The following is a 20,451-nucleotide window of genomic DNA, read 5'->3' as shown; positions in this document are numbered from 1 at the left end:
TCGCGGGTTACGGTTTTATTAGCGTCTGAAGTCACAAAAATGTGGGTAATGAAAGTGTAATAATATGATTTGTTTGTTGAATAAGTTAAATTATGATGACGGGGAAAAATGTGTAACTGAATTTGCACTTTTGACATAAACTCAAGCCCGATCGGATGCTCAGTAATAAATATGACAAATGTTTAACACTTGTTGATCGTGTGATCAAGGAGGAGTGAGAGTGCGAACCCTGCAGACATGGATCATGAGCAACCTGCTTGATGCAGCTAATGTTGAAGACGACAAGCTGGAGTTCAAAATCTTGAAAGAGCGCCCCCACTTGCCCCATATTGGAGCTTGCTTAGCGTTCCTCATTATTTTAGTTCCCTCTCTTCAGGCGACGACCATGCGCTGCGGCTTCTCCAGGTTGGCGCGGAACTGATGGAGGAACCGCGAGGCCAGCTCATCGTCCACCAGCCGCCCGTCACTCGACAGCGTAACAGTCATCAGCTGCTGGGTGCGCAGGCTTTCTTCATCCTCAGACAGAGTCAGCTCTGTTCTCGATGTTCCGACGGCCAGGATGCAGGCCTGCGGAGGATTGATCACTGCGCTGAAACCGCTGATGCCGAACATTCCCAGGTTGGATATACTGCAGGAGGAGGGGATAGTACGCAGCTGTTACTGAGCAGAATATATGGCACACACTAAAGCCGTATCCATCCAAACGCCTTGTGTATTAGTGTAAAACTATAGGTGTTTGGTTTGCTGAGGGAAAACCTCCTTGAGTTAAAGGCTTCATGTGAGATTCCACATAGTTGATGTCACAATAGTCCCGCCCAGACTGTGTGGAACATCCCAACTGACCTTCATTCGCAATATTGCCTCTACTGCCAGCAAACGTACACAGTTTGAAAGCCCCTCATGTTCCTCAGGACATGAGGAAACTGAGAAACAAGGACATAGTTGCATCTCTTCCAGGATCATGTTTGCTAGTTGACAACTTAAAGTTGGAGTCAGACATTGGACCATTTCAAGGTGAAATCCCCTTCAGTCTCGGATTAACTAAATTCTCCAACGCAAAAAATAAAACATTTTAGTCACATGTGGATCATAAATCACTGTAAAAACACTGTCCCATCATTTTCAACCAGCCCATTCAGAAATGATAGGACGGTGACACACTGGTGAAACTTCACTGCTGATGTATTAATCCAGCAAATCTAATGTGAGGTAACACAACAGACGCGCTCGAGTCCCTCTCCTCTAAACCTTCCAAATATAGGACAAGATAACGTCACGCGTTCGTACAAAACACACAATTAATTGCGTAAAACGCCAGACAAATAACTGGGCGAAAGTGACCCTGAGGGCCGTAACTGCTCTCCTTAATGAGAAATTTACAGAAATAAAGGGGATAACAGCTAGAAAGAGTCCACACGTATCCTCAGGAGGACGCGGGGAGTAGGATTCAGGCAAGAATTTATTGCTCCTGCTCGACACATAAACCCCACTATGTCTGAATGACTCCATTATTGCTAATGAGTTGAGAAACCTTCTGTTCACTCCTCCGAGGACAGTTTAGTATCTGATGGTGTTTGTCGCTCAGGAACAAGTTAGATTAAAAAAAAAAAAAAAAATCAGCCCCTGTTCTTTAGAACTCATATTGAAAAAACAAAACAAAAAAATAACCCCCCCGTCCTTTATAATACATGTTGAAAAAATAAAAAATAAAATAATAATAACCCCCCCTTCCCCAATTGAAAAAAAAAAAAAAAAAAAAAAAAAAAAAAAATCAACCTCCTTCCTTTAGAATAAATATTGAAAAAAAAATCACCCTCTGTCCTTTATAATACATATTGAAAAACAAAAAAATACAAACAAAAAACGTCAGCCTCTGTGCTTTAGAATACATACTGAAAAAAAAGCCAAAAAAATCATCCCCGATCCTTTAGAATACATATTGAAAAACAAACAAACAAAATCTTCCCCCGTTCTTCAGAATACATATTGAAAAAAAAATTCATCCCCCATCCTTTAGAATACATATGAGAAAAACACAAAAATTCATCCCCCATCCTTCAGAATACATATTGAAAAAACACAAAAATTCATCCCCCATCCTTTAGAATACATATGGAAAAAACACAAAAATTCACCCCCCCATCCATCAGAATACATATTGAAAAAAATAACACAAAAAATCATCCCCCATCCTTTACAATACATATTAAAAAAATAGCACAAAAAATCATCCCCCATCCTTTACAATACATATTAAAAAAATAGCACAAAAAATCATCCCCCATCCTTTACAATACATATTGAAAAAAATAGCACAAAAAATCATCCCCCATCCTTCAGAATACATATTGAAAAGAAAAAAAAAAAACACCCCCCGTCCTTCACAATACATATTGAAAAAAACAAAAAAATATCACCCTCCTTCCTTCAGAATACATATTGAAAAAGTAAAAAAAACATACCTGAATGAGCCGCCCTGGTATTCCTCGGGCAAAAGCTTCCCATCACGAGCCTTCTGGGCCAGAGCCTGTGAAACAAATCATCAACTGACAACAAATCGTGATAAGACAAATCAACTACAATAGATTTTCTTCACTAGAACTGGGAAGAAATCAAATATTAAAGAGGCGACTTTTTTGTCTGCTAATGTGAGTCACAGTTGCAATTTTTTCAATTGAATTGTTGATCAAAACGGGGGGAGAACAGTGTCTCATCATTGGTAGCAGTCGTCAGAAAAGTTCATGATTAGATGCGGCTGGAAAGTCCCACGAGTTATTCAGTGTCTGGGAAAGCAGCTCTGAAGTTATCAGTGGCAGAGCTTTTCCACAGAAGAGCCAAGCTTGCGCCCCCTACAGTGGTGGTTCAGCAGGATGCTGACAATAAGAAAAAATGTTACAATTTGGGACACATCAGGGGATCGTTGTCAAATAGCTCAAAGAAAATTCTAAAAAAAAAAAACGTGTGTGTCGCCAAAATGAACAAGGGGAATTGGCAAAAACCCAGAGGGCAGAACAGACATCTGTCAGGGAAACACAAAGCAGCAAGCAGGTTATTTGTGAGCCAAAGTCTGTGACCATCTAATGTTGCTTAAATCCTGACTAAGAAAGCTGTTAAGTATATTGTTGCCAGGTATACTTGTATTATTAATACTATAATCGTAATATCAATTAGGGCAAATTCCGGAATACAAAGTGCACTAGAATATTAGCCGCACCCACTAAATCTAAGACGGAAACTAGATCTTGTTCATACATAAGCTGCACCAGTCTATAAGCCGCGGGTGCAGTGGTGCTGTCTGCACTGTAGAAAGGTCAGTGGTGCAGCCGGCTTACGTTTTGAAAACGGGGTCCAGCATGGAGACTGACTCATAAAACAAACTGGGCAATGTTTTGAACTTGAATCATGAGCTTCTCACATCTTTTGTTGACATTAAAGCTCTCCAGATCCACGTGTCTAAAGTTCTGCCACCACAGCTGGTCTCAGCTGCTGCTTCACCCCTCTGGTTCTCCATAAAACACCTGTGAGGTCATCGGTTTGATGTGATTCGGCTCAATATTTAGACAGCACTGCGCTCTTTAGCCTGTGAAAATCTACTGTCGTATAAACCACAGGGCTTAGAACGAGAGAAAAAAAAAATCTTATAGTCTGGAAATTACGGTAGTTAATTTTGGCTGAGAAAAAAATCTGGTTCAGCGAGAAAAGCAAAATATGAATGTGGATAGCAAGTTAGACGACGGACATTACATCATATCTTTTAATTTGTTTGCCTTTTCTGTCATGGAAACACAAACTATACAAACAATTCCAGAACAAGCAGCTTGTTTATCAGTGCGTGATAAAATCAATTAAACCTCCAAGCCTTATATAGTGCTCATACACAACAAACCTCCAGGATCCAGATTGTACTCTGGAATACAAGCAGTTGTCTCACTCTGTGAAAAGCCTAGTCACAACTAGAGTTATTTAGTCATCACATAACCTCCCACATTTGTCTGGAAAAGTGCTTCATCCTCATTGGTAATACAGACCATATTAGTAGCACACAGCCAAACACAGAATGGTTTTGATGCTCACTTACACTCCATTACTTCTACACACAATACAAAAAAAAGCATCAATTCAATGGTCTACCTTCGCATTAGATGAGATTTCCTGAACTCCCTTGTTTGCTGCATCCTTGATAATGGGGGTTATCAGCCCTCTCTCCGTTGCCACGGCGATGGCGATGTGTATTGAATCAAGTGCACGAGGTCCATCCTCACTCCAAGTGACATTAACTTCGGGGATTTCCTGACAACACAAAATCTTATGAAGCCAACTCAATATTACACAAGTGATAAAAGAGCCATTCAAAGAATGCACTGATGCTCTCTTATTACAATGAACTTAAACTGACTCTTCAAAGTCCTTAGAAGAAAAACATATTCAAGATTCGCATGTGGAGATGACACTAATTGAGAATTTGTTTGACATGAAAAAAATAATGCTGAACCACGTTAAGCTTTTCCAAGCTACACGGACAACCATTGAGTTCATTGCGATTTGTTCTGGTGAGTGTCGAGAGATCACGTTCACAACAGTTGAACACATTCATATGTCACTACACAGTGCATTGCTAAACATATTTTTCAGTCACTGTTATTATTTGTATTTTTGTCACAATATTTGTTGATATTGAATTTATTTGTTTTGGAATACAACGTCAGCAGGTTTGTGCTTTTGTGTATGTGGTTGTTTTGTGTACATCTTTCTGATGTTTAGTGTGTGTCTTTAATGTCTTTCACGGTGCAGCTGTGACACGTTGAATTTCCCCACTGTGAGACAAATAAAAGACCTCTTCAGCAGAAAGAGACTCATGACATTCAAAACTAACTCGAAACATTGCAAGGCCTAGTTATTTCAAAATAAGTTCATAAAGCGCGTGGGTCACTAATGAAGCATGCCAAATGAGGTCTTGTGGTACGATACTCACTTTCAGTGCGACGGCAGCTGCCTTGATAATGAAGTCATTGACGGAAACTTTAATTTGTTCTGAAACACAAGTCAAGAAGTTGAAAGTACTTTGAGCGTCTTCGCGTGTGAAAACAGCAGTGTCACAGTTGTCGAGCTGAAGGACTGTAATAATTCCATCATTATCCCAGAGTCACAAGGGCTTATAATAACATAGTAGCTCTCTCTCTTTTGGTGCCGAGCTGGTAAAGGGTCATGTTGGACCTCCCTAGCGAAATGAGTTGATGTGAGCTTGTGTGGGTGGGGCTGAACTAACACTGTGAAGACTGAGGCTTTAGTGAGTTCAGAAACCAGCTAATGGACTCCATCCTTTTGTTTTTGCTGTCTGGAAGACACAACATGTCCCGTACTTTAATGCACTGTTCGACTTAATGATGGAGGAGGAAATCAGAGAGTGTTTTCCAGGGCTGTGTAAGTCCTTGAAATAGTACAACCATGACTAATGAGGACCAGTGGCTCTTCCAATGTGCCCTTTGTTCAAATGATATCATGTGAAAACCCTGAAATCTACATCTCCGGGGAAAATTTTCTGTCAAAATGTTGCCACCAGACATTCACGTGAACACATGCTTTCCACGTGTACTGTTAAGACGGTTAAGAAAGAATGTAAAATTAGATTTTTGGGGGGGTCGTCCTTACCTTTGGCTAAGTCTTTGCGGAGCTGCATGACAGCAGCCATGTCACAGTCAACAGATGCGTAAGCATGGGGGATGGTGGTTTTGGACTGTGTTAGTCTTTCAGCGATCACACGACGAACATTCGAGGCAGGGAGCTCTGTAAAGGTGCCCTTCAGGGAGAGCAGGAAGAGAAGGAGAGAGACAGAGGGAAAACATCAAACCACAGGACGACAAACACGGGTAAATAGTGACAAATAAATACATCGCTTTGGCCCATTTTTGGGAATGTGCAATCTTTACATACGACTTCGAATGTTAAACTCATTTAACAGAAAAACATGCAAATAAATAAATAAAATGACAAGCACACTTTTTAAAACCACTCATTCAATCTGCACAAAAGACTACTGTAACACACGTCGAATGAACTTAATAACATGATTCTAGTGTGAAGGATTCTAGCTAAATAGAGTCACCTGTTAATAGATCATTTGAGTAATAATAATAATAATCTGAAGTTTGTTGAAGCAGCGTCTTCATTTTCAGATGTGGCGATCCCAGCTTAAAAAGTGATGCATAGTTTCTTTAAAATAGTTCTTCAACAACAACTATTACAGAGCGGAGATCGCCATTTAGTGGGCTCTGAAAATGATGGCACGGCTTCATGAGGCTTCACTGACCGATGAATACTAACATGCCACTGTGGATCTACTTATTTTATTGGTTGATGTCAGATGATGAATTTAGTCAGAAGGAACATAAGAAAAAAAAAACACTTACTGGTGCGCCGGGCTTTCCTGGGACAGATAGAGGAGGAATATTTGGTCTGCTGCCAGGTGGGGGTGGAGCGCTAACTACAGCTGTCGGAGGCGTCGGAGGCGTCGTACCCGCGACGGCGGCTGGTGCTGCTTTGGGGACCGGAGACGTCTTCAAAAGATTCAAGGCATCTCTGTTTTTGATGAAAAAAGATGTTACCAGCACAGTCGAAATAAAAAAAACCCAAAACACTGTTTGCATGTGTTTTATTTTAATTATTATTATTATTATTATTATTATTATTATGGGAATGAGCTGGAGGGGAAGTTTGGGCTTCCTTGCTCCGAATGCTGCCTCCGTGACCCGAACCCCGGATAAGTGACAGAAGAAGGTGATCGTGAAGGCATTATTACTATTTTTCCCCTAATTCTATAAAAAAACTGCACATCAGTTTGGCTGATTTTATGCATTATATATAGACATAAACATTTGAATAGCATAATTCTCTGTATACAATGTTAACAATGTAACTTAAAAAAAAAAATCTAACTCATGAAGTGATGACTGGGGCAAAACACAGAACTATAGAGCGTTCCTAATGTTATGGATCCAAGCATTTCAACCATATTAACGCCCTATGTGACACTGTGTAACAGCGAATGTCACATGGAGATTGTGATCGTTCTGTCTCAGTTCAAGTCCTCAGACAACCTTTGGTGTCCCAGAAGTTCTGTTAAAAGGCTGGTCTCATCACATTTATTTTCAGTGTGGAATGTAGCCTCATTCTCTGAGCAATGAACTAAATTCAACACTTTGCTTCCGTGTTAATAATTTGGCAGCTTATTTATTGATGTTGTCGTTATTAGAATTCGAATTGTTTAACAACAGAATTAATGAGAAACATTTGTGAATTCTTTATTCTTACACTCCCCGTTGGCGAGCTGGAGACTCTGTGCTACATTTCATTTCTGTCAGATTTTGAGTCAGACGGAGAGGTAACCTTTGGTTATTCCCAGTGGGCCAGGAGGCGTGCGTCATGAGAATTACTCAGTCAAACAAAAACAACATCAGGGTGAGAGCGGGATCAGGTGTTGACAACAGAAACAGACTGGTTTAGGGCACTCGTTTTAAGCTTCAATGAAATACATACAATTAGATTACACTTGTCTGTATTATTTAACACATGGAAAAATCGTTTTTTAATATAAAAACAATGCAACTTGGTCGTAAACTAGTCAGATACTGAAGTCAAACGTCCTGCAGCTCAGGATTTTTACCCATCATTTCGAGCACTGTTAGTGAAACGAAGGGAGGGGCAGGTATCAGGTGTGCTTGCTTGAAGCTCCTGTTCCACTTCATGTCACTGGTCTAACCCCTCCACATGCATGAGAGTCTTTTGTCTAGACCAGCTGCTTCTGATCCGACATTGTTGTCTGGGTCCCACAGCTTTCTTTCCTCAAGCTGCATCTCTATATTTGCTACAGGAAACAAGGATCTCTTTCTTTACGTCTTGCAAACAGATAGGAGGTGTTTGTTTGGAGAAAAGGAAATGGAATTCCCCAGAAAAAAAGAAAAGAAACCACATGACGATTATTTTCTGAGCTTTCTTCCACAAAGCAAAACTAACAGAGGGAAGCAAAAAAAAAAAAAAAAAAAAAAGAAAATGCATGGTTGATTTTCTTTATAAAACTTACTAAACAGGAAGTAAACAGCTGTGTTCAGTGTCAGCTTGGTGATGACACCACTTTTGTTCTGCACCCTGACATTTCCATAAAGACCATTTACTGGACGCCAAGAAAAAGACCCTCTGAAATACTCGGAGAGAGTGAGCAGAATATTAAAGAGGGAACAAGGCAGCACTGACAGGAACATCCACACACAGCCTCACAGAACTACTAAATGAGCACTGACACACATGACCAATCTTCTACTGCCACCTAGAAGAAGGAGAGCGGCCACTCTCTTAGTTAAAATGTTACGATAATTTGATTGAATATGATGACATAGAATGGCTTGAAAAATACATAAAATACATCATTGAAAAGCAAGATTTTGTGTGACAGTAATAGAGGCTGGGATGTAGGTGAAGGTTGTTTACAGCAGCAAAAAAGAGTGGGAAAAACACACTCAGGACAAACAACTACTGATATATATTTTAGTATTTTGTGTCATCTGACACTTGCATTTTACCTAACGTTATTGTTTTTTACCATTATTTTGTCTATCCCTATTAGATGTTTTTGTTCTCATCTTATTAAATATAATAATAATATAATAATGTATAGTCTATTAATCTGATGTACAAGCACCTTTGTAAGTTTTCTGATGGGTCTGATGTTTTGAAGCTTATAGTTCATTCAAGCATTAAAACATACACAAAATAAACAACTACTAAAAAGGAAGTTTTAACTAAGAAATACAATAATAAATTCATAATAATAAAAATAAATTAATGGATAATTTCGTAACTATCATCTACAGAAATTCACTTGTATCTGAAAATCCTGCGATATGAACATGTATGAAAAGACAAGAAAATAAACTGTATTCATAATTGGCACGCACCATGAACAGCAATATGGAGGCAAGGTTGCCATGGTGACGCAAAATTACCTGAAGATGGTTGCTAGGTGTATAGCAACTAATTAGTGGGAACAGTCGAGAGGGCGTCTGTTATTTCATGTGCGACAGCAGATTTCTATAACAGGAATCATGGCGTGAACTGCCTACAAAAGGGACTGACCAGTCATCTGCTGCTGCTGTTCCCGGAGAAACCCTATTGCAAAACACTAGTTTCTCAGAACAAATGCCTTCCTGGGCAAACAAAATACCCACCAGAAAGTGCTTTAACACAAACACGCATCAAGAGGTTAAACCACATATAGGGGTGTTAGAAAATACCCATATGCTGAAATATGGCGATAAAAGGTTGTGTGATATTCTATCACTATTTTTGCTGAAATATCGCAATACATGATTGTGAGAGATTGTCTTGATATTTTCAGTCAGCTATATTGATATTTGATACATAGATACTTGGCTATGCTGCTGAATTTCTGATATGTGTGAAACGCAAATTACCTTTTCTTTCAGTACACTGGACTCATTTTGCTGAGCAGTCCATTCTTTTCTTGAACTACAAAATCTAACTGAAAGTCCTACTGGACTGAGTCCATAACAATAAACTTGTTTTCATGCACATTACACTGTACTGCATTATCTGAATGTCTCCCTTTAAATGATGGCTCTTGTTAACAAGTATTACAATATATTGCTAAAATTATATCTATATCGCAATGTATCGTATCAGCACTCTTGTGTCAGGATGTGTATCGTAACGCGAGACACCTGCCAACACACAGCAATGCTCAGAAAAACGTTTTATGCTCCTTGACCACATTCACAGTTGACTCTTTAAGATAAGTGATAAATAGCAGCATACACTTGTCAAATTAAAATATGTAAAAAATATGTGTAAAAAATGTGTAAAAAAAATGTCCCTTGTGATTCCCGTCACTCAGAAACTACTGAACCAAAATGTATTTCTCAAAATGTTCTTGGTATAATTTGATTTATTTTGACAGCACAGGCGACTTTATTGATCTGAAGGCTCATTATACCACTATAGCAAACTTGTTTGTTATGTTTACATGCTTTCAACGAACCCTTTCTTTAGATTGTCACTTACTCTTTAGTAATAAGTCCTCTTGGTCCGGTGGGTGTGGCAGATTTTGGGTCCAAACCATGAGTGTCCAGGATATGTCTAGCTGCTGGGCTGAGTCTCAGGCTGCAAAGTAAAGTCTGTATATTAAAAGATAGTATATCAAATGTATTTCATATGCAAATGGAAAAAAACGACAAAGACATAGTATCCATCATCTTCATTACCACTGAGAACTCAATACTGCCACCTATCTTTCTACTATGCTTGAGTTATGATGTGTAGCACTGTGTGCGTTGGCTCAGCATAACGTGTTTGCATAACAAACTTGCCCTATTTGTTTTAAGGCAGCTCTTTCCAGTGCCACATGAGAATCTATTATGCAAACAAATGGGCAGTTTAAGGCTTTCATTTTTTGAAAATCAGCATGTTGACAGACTACATGCGAAATGAGCCTATTTCACTTCTTTGCACAGTGATTCCATTGACACTTCCCAGTGAAGAAAAACATATATATTCTGAAATAATAAATTCACTCCGTATTAACCAACGGAAGGAAAGGCTTTTTCACTAGAATCTCATATCCATATCCCACACTATTTTTCCCAATAAGTTGGCCTGTGTTAGAGATGAATGGTATGAATCTGCCTTAGAAGTGTTGAGAAATGAGAAATGAGAAATCATAAATACATGTTTCAAAGCGAGCTTTGCTGCACGCATACAGTGCAGCAGAGCTTCTCAGTTGTCAAAAGCAGAATTGGCATCAAGAAAACAATGAAATATATGTTGTTAAGATGATCACAGACACACATTTCATTAGCGTGTGTGTTGTTGGTGAACATCTCTTGTCACCTGCGACACAAAATACACAGACAAATCAGTCTTCCCTATTATTTTGGAATCACCCTGTCATGTACTTGACTGGGCTTTGGGTGATGACCATGGGAAGAATCAGCATTTTGAGCTGACATGAGCTAAAACATCTCAATTTTCAATGTGAAATAGACATTATATTGACACTCTGGTACAGACTGCTACCTCAGAGGGGTTAACTTAATACTGTGATATGAATTTTATTAGTTGCATCATACAACTTTCAAAGCATCCAGCAAACTACTGAAACAAGATGTACATCAGAGACAGTTTATTTGCTGTTTACACAGCTCATGACTAGCTTCACTAGCCCCAGTGGTGGTACTTACGGCCCAGAGGTGGCAGGTTTCGGTGCAGGGGCCACAGAAACTGGGGTCACAGCTGGAGCTGCAGCAGGTTTAGGGGCAGTAGCTGTTGGAGTACTGGCTTCTGGAGGTGGGATCTCAACCTGCTTCCAGTCCTGCCCTTCTTCTACCATGACTGCAATGAGAGTTCCAAGGGGAACATTTCGACTGCCCTCCTCCATCTGAAAGAAAACCACAAGTGCATATGAGACATTTTATTGAATAATAACTTGCAATTAATCCCATATATGCAGACCGGATTTGCCATACACGGTCTACTCTGATAATGACCCATTGTTCATCTCGCTTTTTTTTCTTTTTTTGTAATATATGAACTGCTGCGTAACTACGTTTTAATGATTAAATGAAGGGCTACGCACTTTATTCCTTATCATAAGCCATCTAATTAACAGCCTTCTAGATGTGTTAAAAAGAGGAGAAATAATAGCTTGTTAAAAACACAATCCGGCAGTGGGCTGTTGGAGGTTAAAGCCGTTTTTCTTCATATTTAATGGTCCTATTGTGCAGTGACTCGTTCTTATTCCCATGCAGATGAAGTCCTTTCTCAAATGAAACTGGCACCTACTGTATGCATCACTTACTTAACACAGAGAGTTGAAATGTTTCATGGCATAAGTCGCCTCAATTTAGGGCTCACAGCTCTGCCTCAATCCCTTTGAGATGGACTCATTTAAAAAACAGATCCTGTAATCATAACCAGCAAACTGGAAAGAAGAGCTGAATGTGTGACACCTGAGCTCGACCACATTCAGGCCTTTCAATGTTTTGTATTTTCTCCTGTGTGTGTGTGCGTTTTAAAGGTTGGGCTAATTGAATGTGAATAGACTAAAGTGCAACACAGGAAATCCCTCATTGACTCATATATTCCCAAATGAAGGGCATTGCGTCCAAACATAGTGGATATAGACATAATAAACAACAAGAGGAGGCAGGTATTTACAGCCTCTCAGTGCATGCCGTCTCAAGGTTAATCACCTAATAGGTGTTGATGCTCTCTCTTACTGAACTATTCCCATCAGATCAAAAACATTTTCTGTCAGACCTCTTGAAGAAGATGGTGGTCATACATGATCATTGAAATTATATTTTCTTACTGTGGACTATAAAGTATGCAGCATGAGCATCAGCCCACCATGAATTTTCCACAGATGTGAGGGATATATTGCATTTACTCATCAATAAAATAATGCAAAAATAATGCTACACCGCAAAGATAGCATCATAAAAGAAGACAGAAAACAGGCTGATTATTGAAAAAAAAAGCACTGAGATTTTTAAGCAAGGTGGTGTTATTCATGCAGTAATCACACAACATTGATCTTAGCGCAGAGGGGTGTGGTGCACAAGTGTGCCGTTTGATTCTGTATGATTGATTATAACAATCCCCTCCACCCCCATGGACGACAAGATTAAAACTCATGGGTCATGCTGGCACATTGCAATAAGACACTGGGTTCTCCCTGCTGGTGATTCTAACCTCCCCAACATAAGAGCCCCTGTTTATACACCACTAAGGCTCCCAGTTGGAAATTGGTTGGGGGCCATACGGGTGGCTGACCTCATAAATAACCCCTTAAAGCTGAGCTAGCATCACATCAATGGCGGACTGTCCAGGCATTTGGCCTCAGGGAGGTGAAGAATTAGAATTAGAAACCACTGAATATTTAAAATGAAAAGTGTGGATTTAAAATAGGCAAGCCTTTGTCATGCTGTTGAAGACGTGTAGGGGGTGAGATACAATCTAACATATTGCTTCTAGCTGCTATTTATTGTCTGTTTGAGAGCTACTAAGGGGGTTTTGTCTCATACAGACCATCGTTCTTTGCCTGCGTCTGCTCTTCTAGCCCCTACCCCCAATTCTAGATGGGTTGCTATGGAAACTACCTTATCCCCACTGTAGCTTAGACAAAGATGGAGTGAGGGAATGTGGGAAAAAAGGAAGAACACAGATTAAAAAAAAGATTACAACGCCATCAAAATTCAAACAATTTAATCATTTTCTGATCTGCAAACAGATTCATTGACTTAGTGATGTTGGAAAGGTTTTGCTATGTTGACATGCTTGCACAAACAATCAACTAAGCCACAAATGAGCAGAGGGAAGTTAAAATACATGATGGTTAGTAAGCCATATGATGAAGAAGAATGCTGTTTAATGCAAGATTATTAAGTTATTACTCAATTTTGAACCTTGGTACCTATTAGCAAAACACAGTTTTGACCTTTTTAAACCGGATGTCATCTTTATTTCCCCCCAAACGTGTTGGGGAGACGATGAAAGGCAGCTGACGGCTCAGTGTTCGGCAACCTATTAAATATTTCAGACAGCAAACAGCCCATCGGCAGGGAAGGGAATACATCTTTGTCACTCAAGACCTATTGCTCCAGCTACTCTGTCACTGAACAAGGAAAGAATATGTTCTGTGGGCAGCCAATTAGCAAACAGAACAAGGATAAGTAGCAACGAACAAACCCACATAGAGACTGTACGTTTAGGGAACAAGTCTTAATTCGAAAAAGGCGCTGAGGAGGTGCATACCCGCGCCACACCATGTTTATACAAACGCAACATACATACAAGTCATGATCAGAGTTATACAACAGTAGAGAAGGGCTGTGCGGTAGTTGCCATGCCACTTTGGGGGATTACATAAATGAACCCCTTAATGCTTAATCAAGTCTTTATATCACTCACACATTTTGTCAACATAGATACATGTCAGTTGACCACCGGAGCAGCGCTTCCGATGAAAATACAGAAGGGACATTTTAGAGCTGTAGATTTGCAAATCCAAACCTACAGAACACCACAAAGACAAATCACTCAGGATTGCTGCCCCATACACGATTGTGGTTCACTGTCTCATCTTAAATGAGTGTTCCATGCCTTCAGAATAATTCTCTTTGTTAAAGATTAAATCTGACGTGCTCAAATGCATTAAAACAAAGTGGAACCACTGAAACAAGCGGATAACACATAACACGTCGTGGAAGCGGACATGATTATGGTGGTTTTTGGTGTGTTTGTAACAGAAACATCTCAAAGGAAACGCCATCGTAACTAAATGACAGAAACGCATCAGTGCTGTGTTTAAAAAAATCGATTTTCCGATTCTGAATCGATTCGTACATCAATTCCATAAAATCGATTCGTAGGTCCAAAGATCGGATTAATTAATTTACGTTTTAACGCATATTCTCTGGGTGTAGTGCGCATGCGCGCACCTGGGACGCCAAAGTCAAAACAACATGCCTCCTCACAGTGGCAACACTAGCAACGTTCAGACGCGACCAAACCAAAAACACGCTCGACAAAAGCATAGCAATTAGCACGTATGCCTAATGGAGGTACTGGAAGTGTTGCAGTATTGCGGAAATATGACCCACCTCACGAGTCACGTGACGCGACATCACCCAGCGCTCCTGTCCAAGCCATCCACCGGGCCACAACAAATGAAACTCGAGCGAACTTTACCACTAGCGGGTAATTCTGCACGCTCTGTCAAAGTAACTGAAGCGATTGCGGGCTTCATTTGCAAAGATATGCGCCCGTCTTCCGTCCTTGAAAACGAGGGCTTCAGGCGGCTAATGAAAGTAACAGAGCCTGTAACGTCTGTTATCCCAAACATGCACCAGTCAGTCAAAGAAAACGTGAAAAGTAAGCTTCAGTCGGCAGTTAGGGTGGGCATTACAAGTGATGCGTGGACATCTGCGCAATCTTACACGAATCTGACAACTCACTATATTGATGAGGAGTGCGACCTCTTGTCGTACGTACTACAGACCACATAGAACTGTTTACATACTGACCAATGACCGTCAGGTTGCTGTGAAGTCAGTCACCAGCACTCTGTTTACATTTTCAATGGCTGAGGATATCATTTTTTCATTTTGGTAATAAAATAAAAACGCATTAGTATTAAACAGCAGCATCTTTTGGGTGAATTTTTAATGTCATATTTCTAATAATGCACCAGTCCCATGAGCAGTCACATCTGGCGTTCTGTGTCTGGATCTTTATTATCATTTACTATCAATCCTTCATTAATTTCCTGTTGAATGTCAATATGATACTAGTATTAATACGTTGTGTAACTTGTCATGTGATCATGCCAGCAGCTCAGAAAATTGTTTAAATACTAACCTGAATCGAGATCAGATCGGATCGAATCGAATCGAATCGAATTGAATCGTGATAATCGATTCTAAGTCATGAGAATCGGAATCGAATCGATTCTTGAAATTAGAATCGATACTCAGCCCTAAAACGCATCCGTGGCTAAAGCACAGCTCACGTACCAAACAAACACATGAACAGCACTACAAAAAAATGACCTGATAAGAAAAACATCTACTTACCAAAATCTTGGCCAAAATACCATCATCGTTGGACTCCATGGTAACAACGGCCTTATCAGTCTCAATTTCACAGAGCGCATCCCCTGCTGCCACTTCCTCACCTGCATAAGCAAAAGCACACAATCTCAATTGTTTGTGTTGTATTTTGTCACATTTTAATCTTTAACTGGAACATCAGGGTGACAGGAAATACGGAAATACTCATATTTGCATATTCATTATGGTCTGTATACAATGACAAGTTACATGACATGTGCATTACTTCCATCAAAACAACATTATGTGGGAAATAGCTGCACAAGGGTTGGCCTACATCTCCAACGGGAAGCGTAATCAATGTTTCATGGGAAAGAATGCGAGATAGCAGTGCAGTGTGTCGGATACAAGACAAGATCTTTGCCTATCCTTAGAATCCCAGGAAATTCCCAACAGTCTACCATGAAAGGGCGGGAATATATTAGCATCTGTTTATCACGTAATACACCAATAAGGAGCATCGCTTCATTAATTCAATTGCAACCTTATGTTTCAAAACAGTGAGTAAAATTCCTGGGTGAGTATCTTACCCATTTCTTTAAATTATGCGGAGACACATACGACTGGTTGACACATTAGTAGTCACCACCATGTTTGCTCAAAGACAACCAGAGAACTTACAAAGACTGAGTGCATAAACTTGAGTTATGGGCAAACACAGCTTCCTCACAAGATGTGCGGTGACTCTAGTTTGAATACTACTAGAATCTCACCAGCTGCTTCAAATTTAGAAAATAAAACTATTGGAGAAATGACTACATTTTGAGATTAGTACATTATTCCTAAAGTTACACTGGCTATTTCAAATGTTGTATTTTGCATTGTTCACAAAAAAATGATTCATATAAGCATGTAAACGCAAGTAAAATGATGTTTTTAATACAAAGTCAAACACATAGTAGTGTAGTATTAAGCCGTAGTCTAAAGATGGGTCCTATTTAATTGATTATAATACATAAATGAATCATAGCAACAGGAAACCATAAGACTCACCAAAATATTTTATGTTAGCTAAGCAAATCTATTAAAGGTAGAGCTAGCACATCACTATATACTTGTACTCACACACGCCTTCACTACAAAAATAAATAAATAAATAATAAAACATGACAGAACTGGAGTTTAGAAACCAGGCTGCTGAGATGAAACTGAATTCCCTTACAATCACAGCAATAACTTAACGGAAAATCCAATTTTGGTTTCACCCAACCCCATGTTTTTTCAATCTTTGACCTCTGCAGTCAATCAGTTTCATAGACATAGAGCACTGGCTGTGATTGAAACCTCTTAGTGACATATGTGCATGTCTAAGGATGTAAGAGGGCGGTAAGGTATATGTGATAAAGGTCAAAAGGTTGCCCATGTTTGACATCTGACCACATCAACAGGGAAATGAAGACGCTAATGGAGAGTGCGTCAACTTCTTCATATATCCGGTTGATAAAATGCACAGTGAGAAAAGTCACAATAGTCGCAAACCGGTAATATAACAAGGTGGGAGCAAAACAGCATAGGTCAAGGGAAGACGCCATGGAGGATGGGTGAGGGAAGGTTGAAAGAGCACTGGGAGTATTGACGTCGAGAGCCCCTGAGAGCAAGGCATACTAGAGCTGAGATTGGATTTGTATGAGGCTTTAACACCGTATGACCCCAGGGGTTAGGTGTGATGTGCAACATTAAAGATTAAACAGGCAACCCCGGAGCCTTTCACCTCTGTTAGAACAGAATGTGTCTGATATAGCACTAAAGTACTTCACACAGCGTTGCAGATTTTTGGGCTATGCAGGATCAAGACTTTTTTTAAACCAGTATTAAAAATATTGATAAATATCTAGTCACATAGAACATAATTGCTCGAGGACACTGCTGATATAGTTGCAATATTATTAGTTTCTTCGATACATAAAAAAAAAAAAAAAAACAGTCAGATCTAGCTAACTTTCTAGCAAACACACGCATCCTTTTCTTGATCACATAAGCACATGGCAACACTGAAGCCCAGCCAATCGGAGTTCCGCATGCTGCCTAATGATAAATGAGAGTAGGGCTGTGGTGCTTGGCTGGGCAGAGTTGCTAAGGAGTAATGAATAGTGACTCTGGCGTTTCTTTGAGCAAATTGGCCACCAGAGACCCTTGGGCGCAACAACGGTCGGGACCCCTCACAGAGCAAAGCCATGTCAAACAGAGTGTGTTTCTTGACAGCAAAATGTTAAATACAAAGGTGATATTATAGTACTGAAAAAATGACATCACACAACATAAGCAGGTCTTTTTACCTTCCTTCTTTAGCCATTTGACTATGTTTCCTTCCTCCATGGTTGGGGAGAGGGCTGGCATTTGTACTTTGACTGGGGCGACCCCTAGAGGACAAAAAACACAAGTCAGGAAATATGTCTTTTATTTTGTTAAATCGATATTCTGTTTATTGAAATACTATATAATTTAAAAGACACCAGTGTAAAGGTGCAAGATCCTGAAATAAAAGTTATGAGATTAAAATGCCACGAACACAAGCCTATAATAGCTCTCTGCATAATAGAAAGTAGTATGCTTCAACTCAGTCCATCTAGGGAGAAAGTATTAAAAATACATTGACTGAAGGTAGTTTCTCAGCATGAAACCATTGAGCGCCACCCCAGAGTCACGGAGCATCATAAGATACAGAGAGCCACAGTCCGGTCGACTGCACAATTGTTGATCCTGGTTGACACTACACTACACACAGGCTGCAAAGACACTCTTTACGGTTGTATGGCCCAAATCAAAGGCCAGTCGATGTCTAGCTGCAGTCACCCAAAAGATCAGAGCTCACCTGGCTCCTGGCACTCAGTTAGCCACCAAACAATTCGCCAAACAGAGATCAAAAACCTGATGTGGAGGCAGGATGCCATACGAGATGATGCACATGGTTTATTTCTGAAATTGAACAACTATATGTCATGCACGTAAATTAACACCTTTTGTGAGATATCTTCATTTCGAGTTTGGAATAAAGAAGAAAAAAAAAAGGATGTGGAAGATAACTGATCAATTTAAATTTAAAGAGAGTCTATTCAAGAATGTGTTTCATTTACGCAGAATCTATGCAGGATATTTTACACGTTAAGCCGTTGGGTCAGTCTTATGAAAAGAGACTTTGATTCTGTAGTGTGTCATCGCCATCTGCTGGTTATTAGGCAACGATGCATGCACAACAGCTATTAAGCATGAATCTATACCATTAAATACAGCGTGCTAGTGGAAGACGCATGTGATAATTAACATGTAAATACATTGTAATAGCCATCTAGTCGGCATATGACGTGCAAGTTGACGAACCCACAGACATGTCCGATTGATGTGTTGTTAATAGTCATTAAAAGAGAAAAAAAATGCGTACAATGTTGTGCACACTTGTATTTATGGAATTCTGAAGTTAAGAAAATAAGTTGTAAAAATAATAATAATATTAACAATAATGTTGGATCTCTCCTTAGTCATTTAGTTTTATTTGTGAAGTGTTTCCATACTGCCGACATTTTGGATGGGATAGTTTCTTCTGAGCGTCAGCCTCCTTACTGCACTGCACATTAGACGATGACAGAAGGGACGACGTCACGACTTCTCAACACATAGAGTATATGTTAAATCAGAATAAAATAAGACACTTATTGACTTCACTCAGGAATTGTAGTACACATTGATGAGTTGAGTAAATAACAAATGCAGGTTAAAGAATATACACTTGGACAATTTCATCCTGATGCTGATATAAATGGAAGAAAAACAACGCACATAATGTTGATTGACAGTGCGATGGACAATCAAAACAAACAGAATCTGAGCATCATATTAGGACAATTGAGCAATAGATAAAGTTCGGCTTTAGTGACGAACAGTCTAGATGAGCACCTGCCAGTGAAGCAGTGACTGGGTCAGACTCCACAGGCACAACTTGCCACATATATAAAGAAGTCTTGGAGGTCCGTTACCTAGTTGGTGGTGTAAATTCTGACACATTTCTGAGGTCATTTATTGCAGCACATACGGAACATTTAGGTGGAAAACGCAAGGCTTCAATAAACCTTATTTATGTTTAGCAAAACACATTTAATTGTTTACACTCTGCCATAGCTTTTGCCGATACAGGCAGGACGGTGGTTCACCGGGTTCGAATCCAGTCTGAGGATTTGGAGTGACCCACTGTCTTTCAGCGGGTGTCACCAAGGCACTCCATTTTACCCCACGGTCCATTTGTAAATTGAAAAATTCAGAGTGAGCAAGTGCGTGAGCAAGTGTGTGTGTGTGTGTGTGTGTGTGTGTGTGTGTGTGTGTGTGTGTGTGTGTGTGTGTGTGTGTGTGTGTGTGTGTGTGTGTGTGTTCGTCATGTTTACAGATGTAAGTGCATGTCAAGCTACTATGCTTGAGGCCTCGTCGTTGCCTTTAAATGACATGTATTGGCCTTATTTGGCTATTCTGAACCTCCCACTTGAGTCTAATCGCATTAAATAAAGAGCAAGTGAGTTGTTACAGGCGTTCTGTGTCTTTTGACAGTGAAACTAGCAGTGACCTAGCGAAGACTAAAACTGACTGGGAATGTCAACCAATTGAAACAGACGAGTCAGTCCAAAAACTTACCGAGTAACCATGGCGACTGAAAAAACGTCCTGGACTGCTCTTGCAGAGGATGTGTCGTCCAAAGAAACTTACTGATGTTTGACAGTTTGCAGCCAAATATTACTCCTTGTCGACCCAGGCGTAAGGTAGCCGCCATGTTTTCGTCCTCACCCGAAGA

The 20,451-nt window shown here is 39.8% G+C and overlaps 1 protein-coding gene across 1 annotated transcript; it reads right to left on the bottom strand.

Annotated features, from left to right (window-relative positions):
* Positions 1-20,451, bottom strand: pdhx (pyruvate dehydrogenase complex component X). Its single transcript, XM_053886645.1, has 11 exons — positions 20,295-20,451; positions 17,954-18,037; positions 15,642-15,742; positions 11,247-11,443; positions 10,072-10,170; positions 6,408-6,576; positions 5,650-5,797; positions 4,973-5,031; positions 4,132-4,290; positions 2,463-2,527; positions 1-628 (listed from the first exon to the last, which is right to left on the bottom strand). Exons 1-11 carry the CDS (start codon positions 20,428-20,430, stop codon positions 373-375), a joined length of 1,473 nt encoding a protein of 490 aa, XP_053742620.1. The 5' UTR covers positions 20,431-20,451; the 3' UTR covers positions 1-372.

The sequence above is a fragment of the Synchiropus splendidus genome, chromosome 14, assembly GCF_027744825.2.
Source record: "Synchiropus splendidus isolate RoL2022-P1 chromosome 14, RoL_Sspl_1.0, whole genome shotgun sequence".
Classification (NCBI taxonomy): domain Eukaryota; kingdom Metazoa; phylum Chordata; class Actinopteri; order Syngnathiformes; family Callionymidae; genus Synchiropus; species Synchiropus splendidus.
The sequence above is the reverse complement of the archived record's forward strand: the minus strand, read 5'-3'. Positions and strand labels throughout refer to the sequence as shown.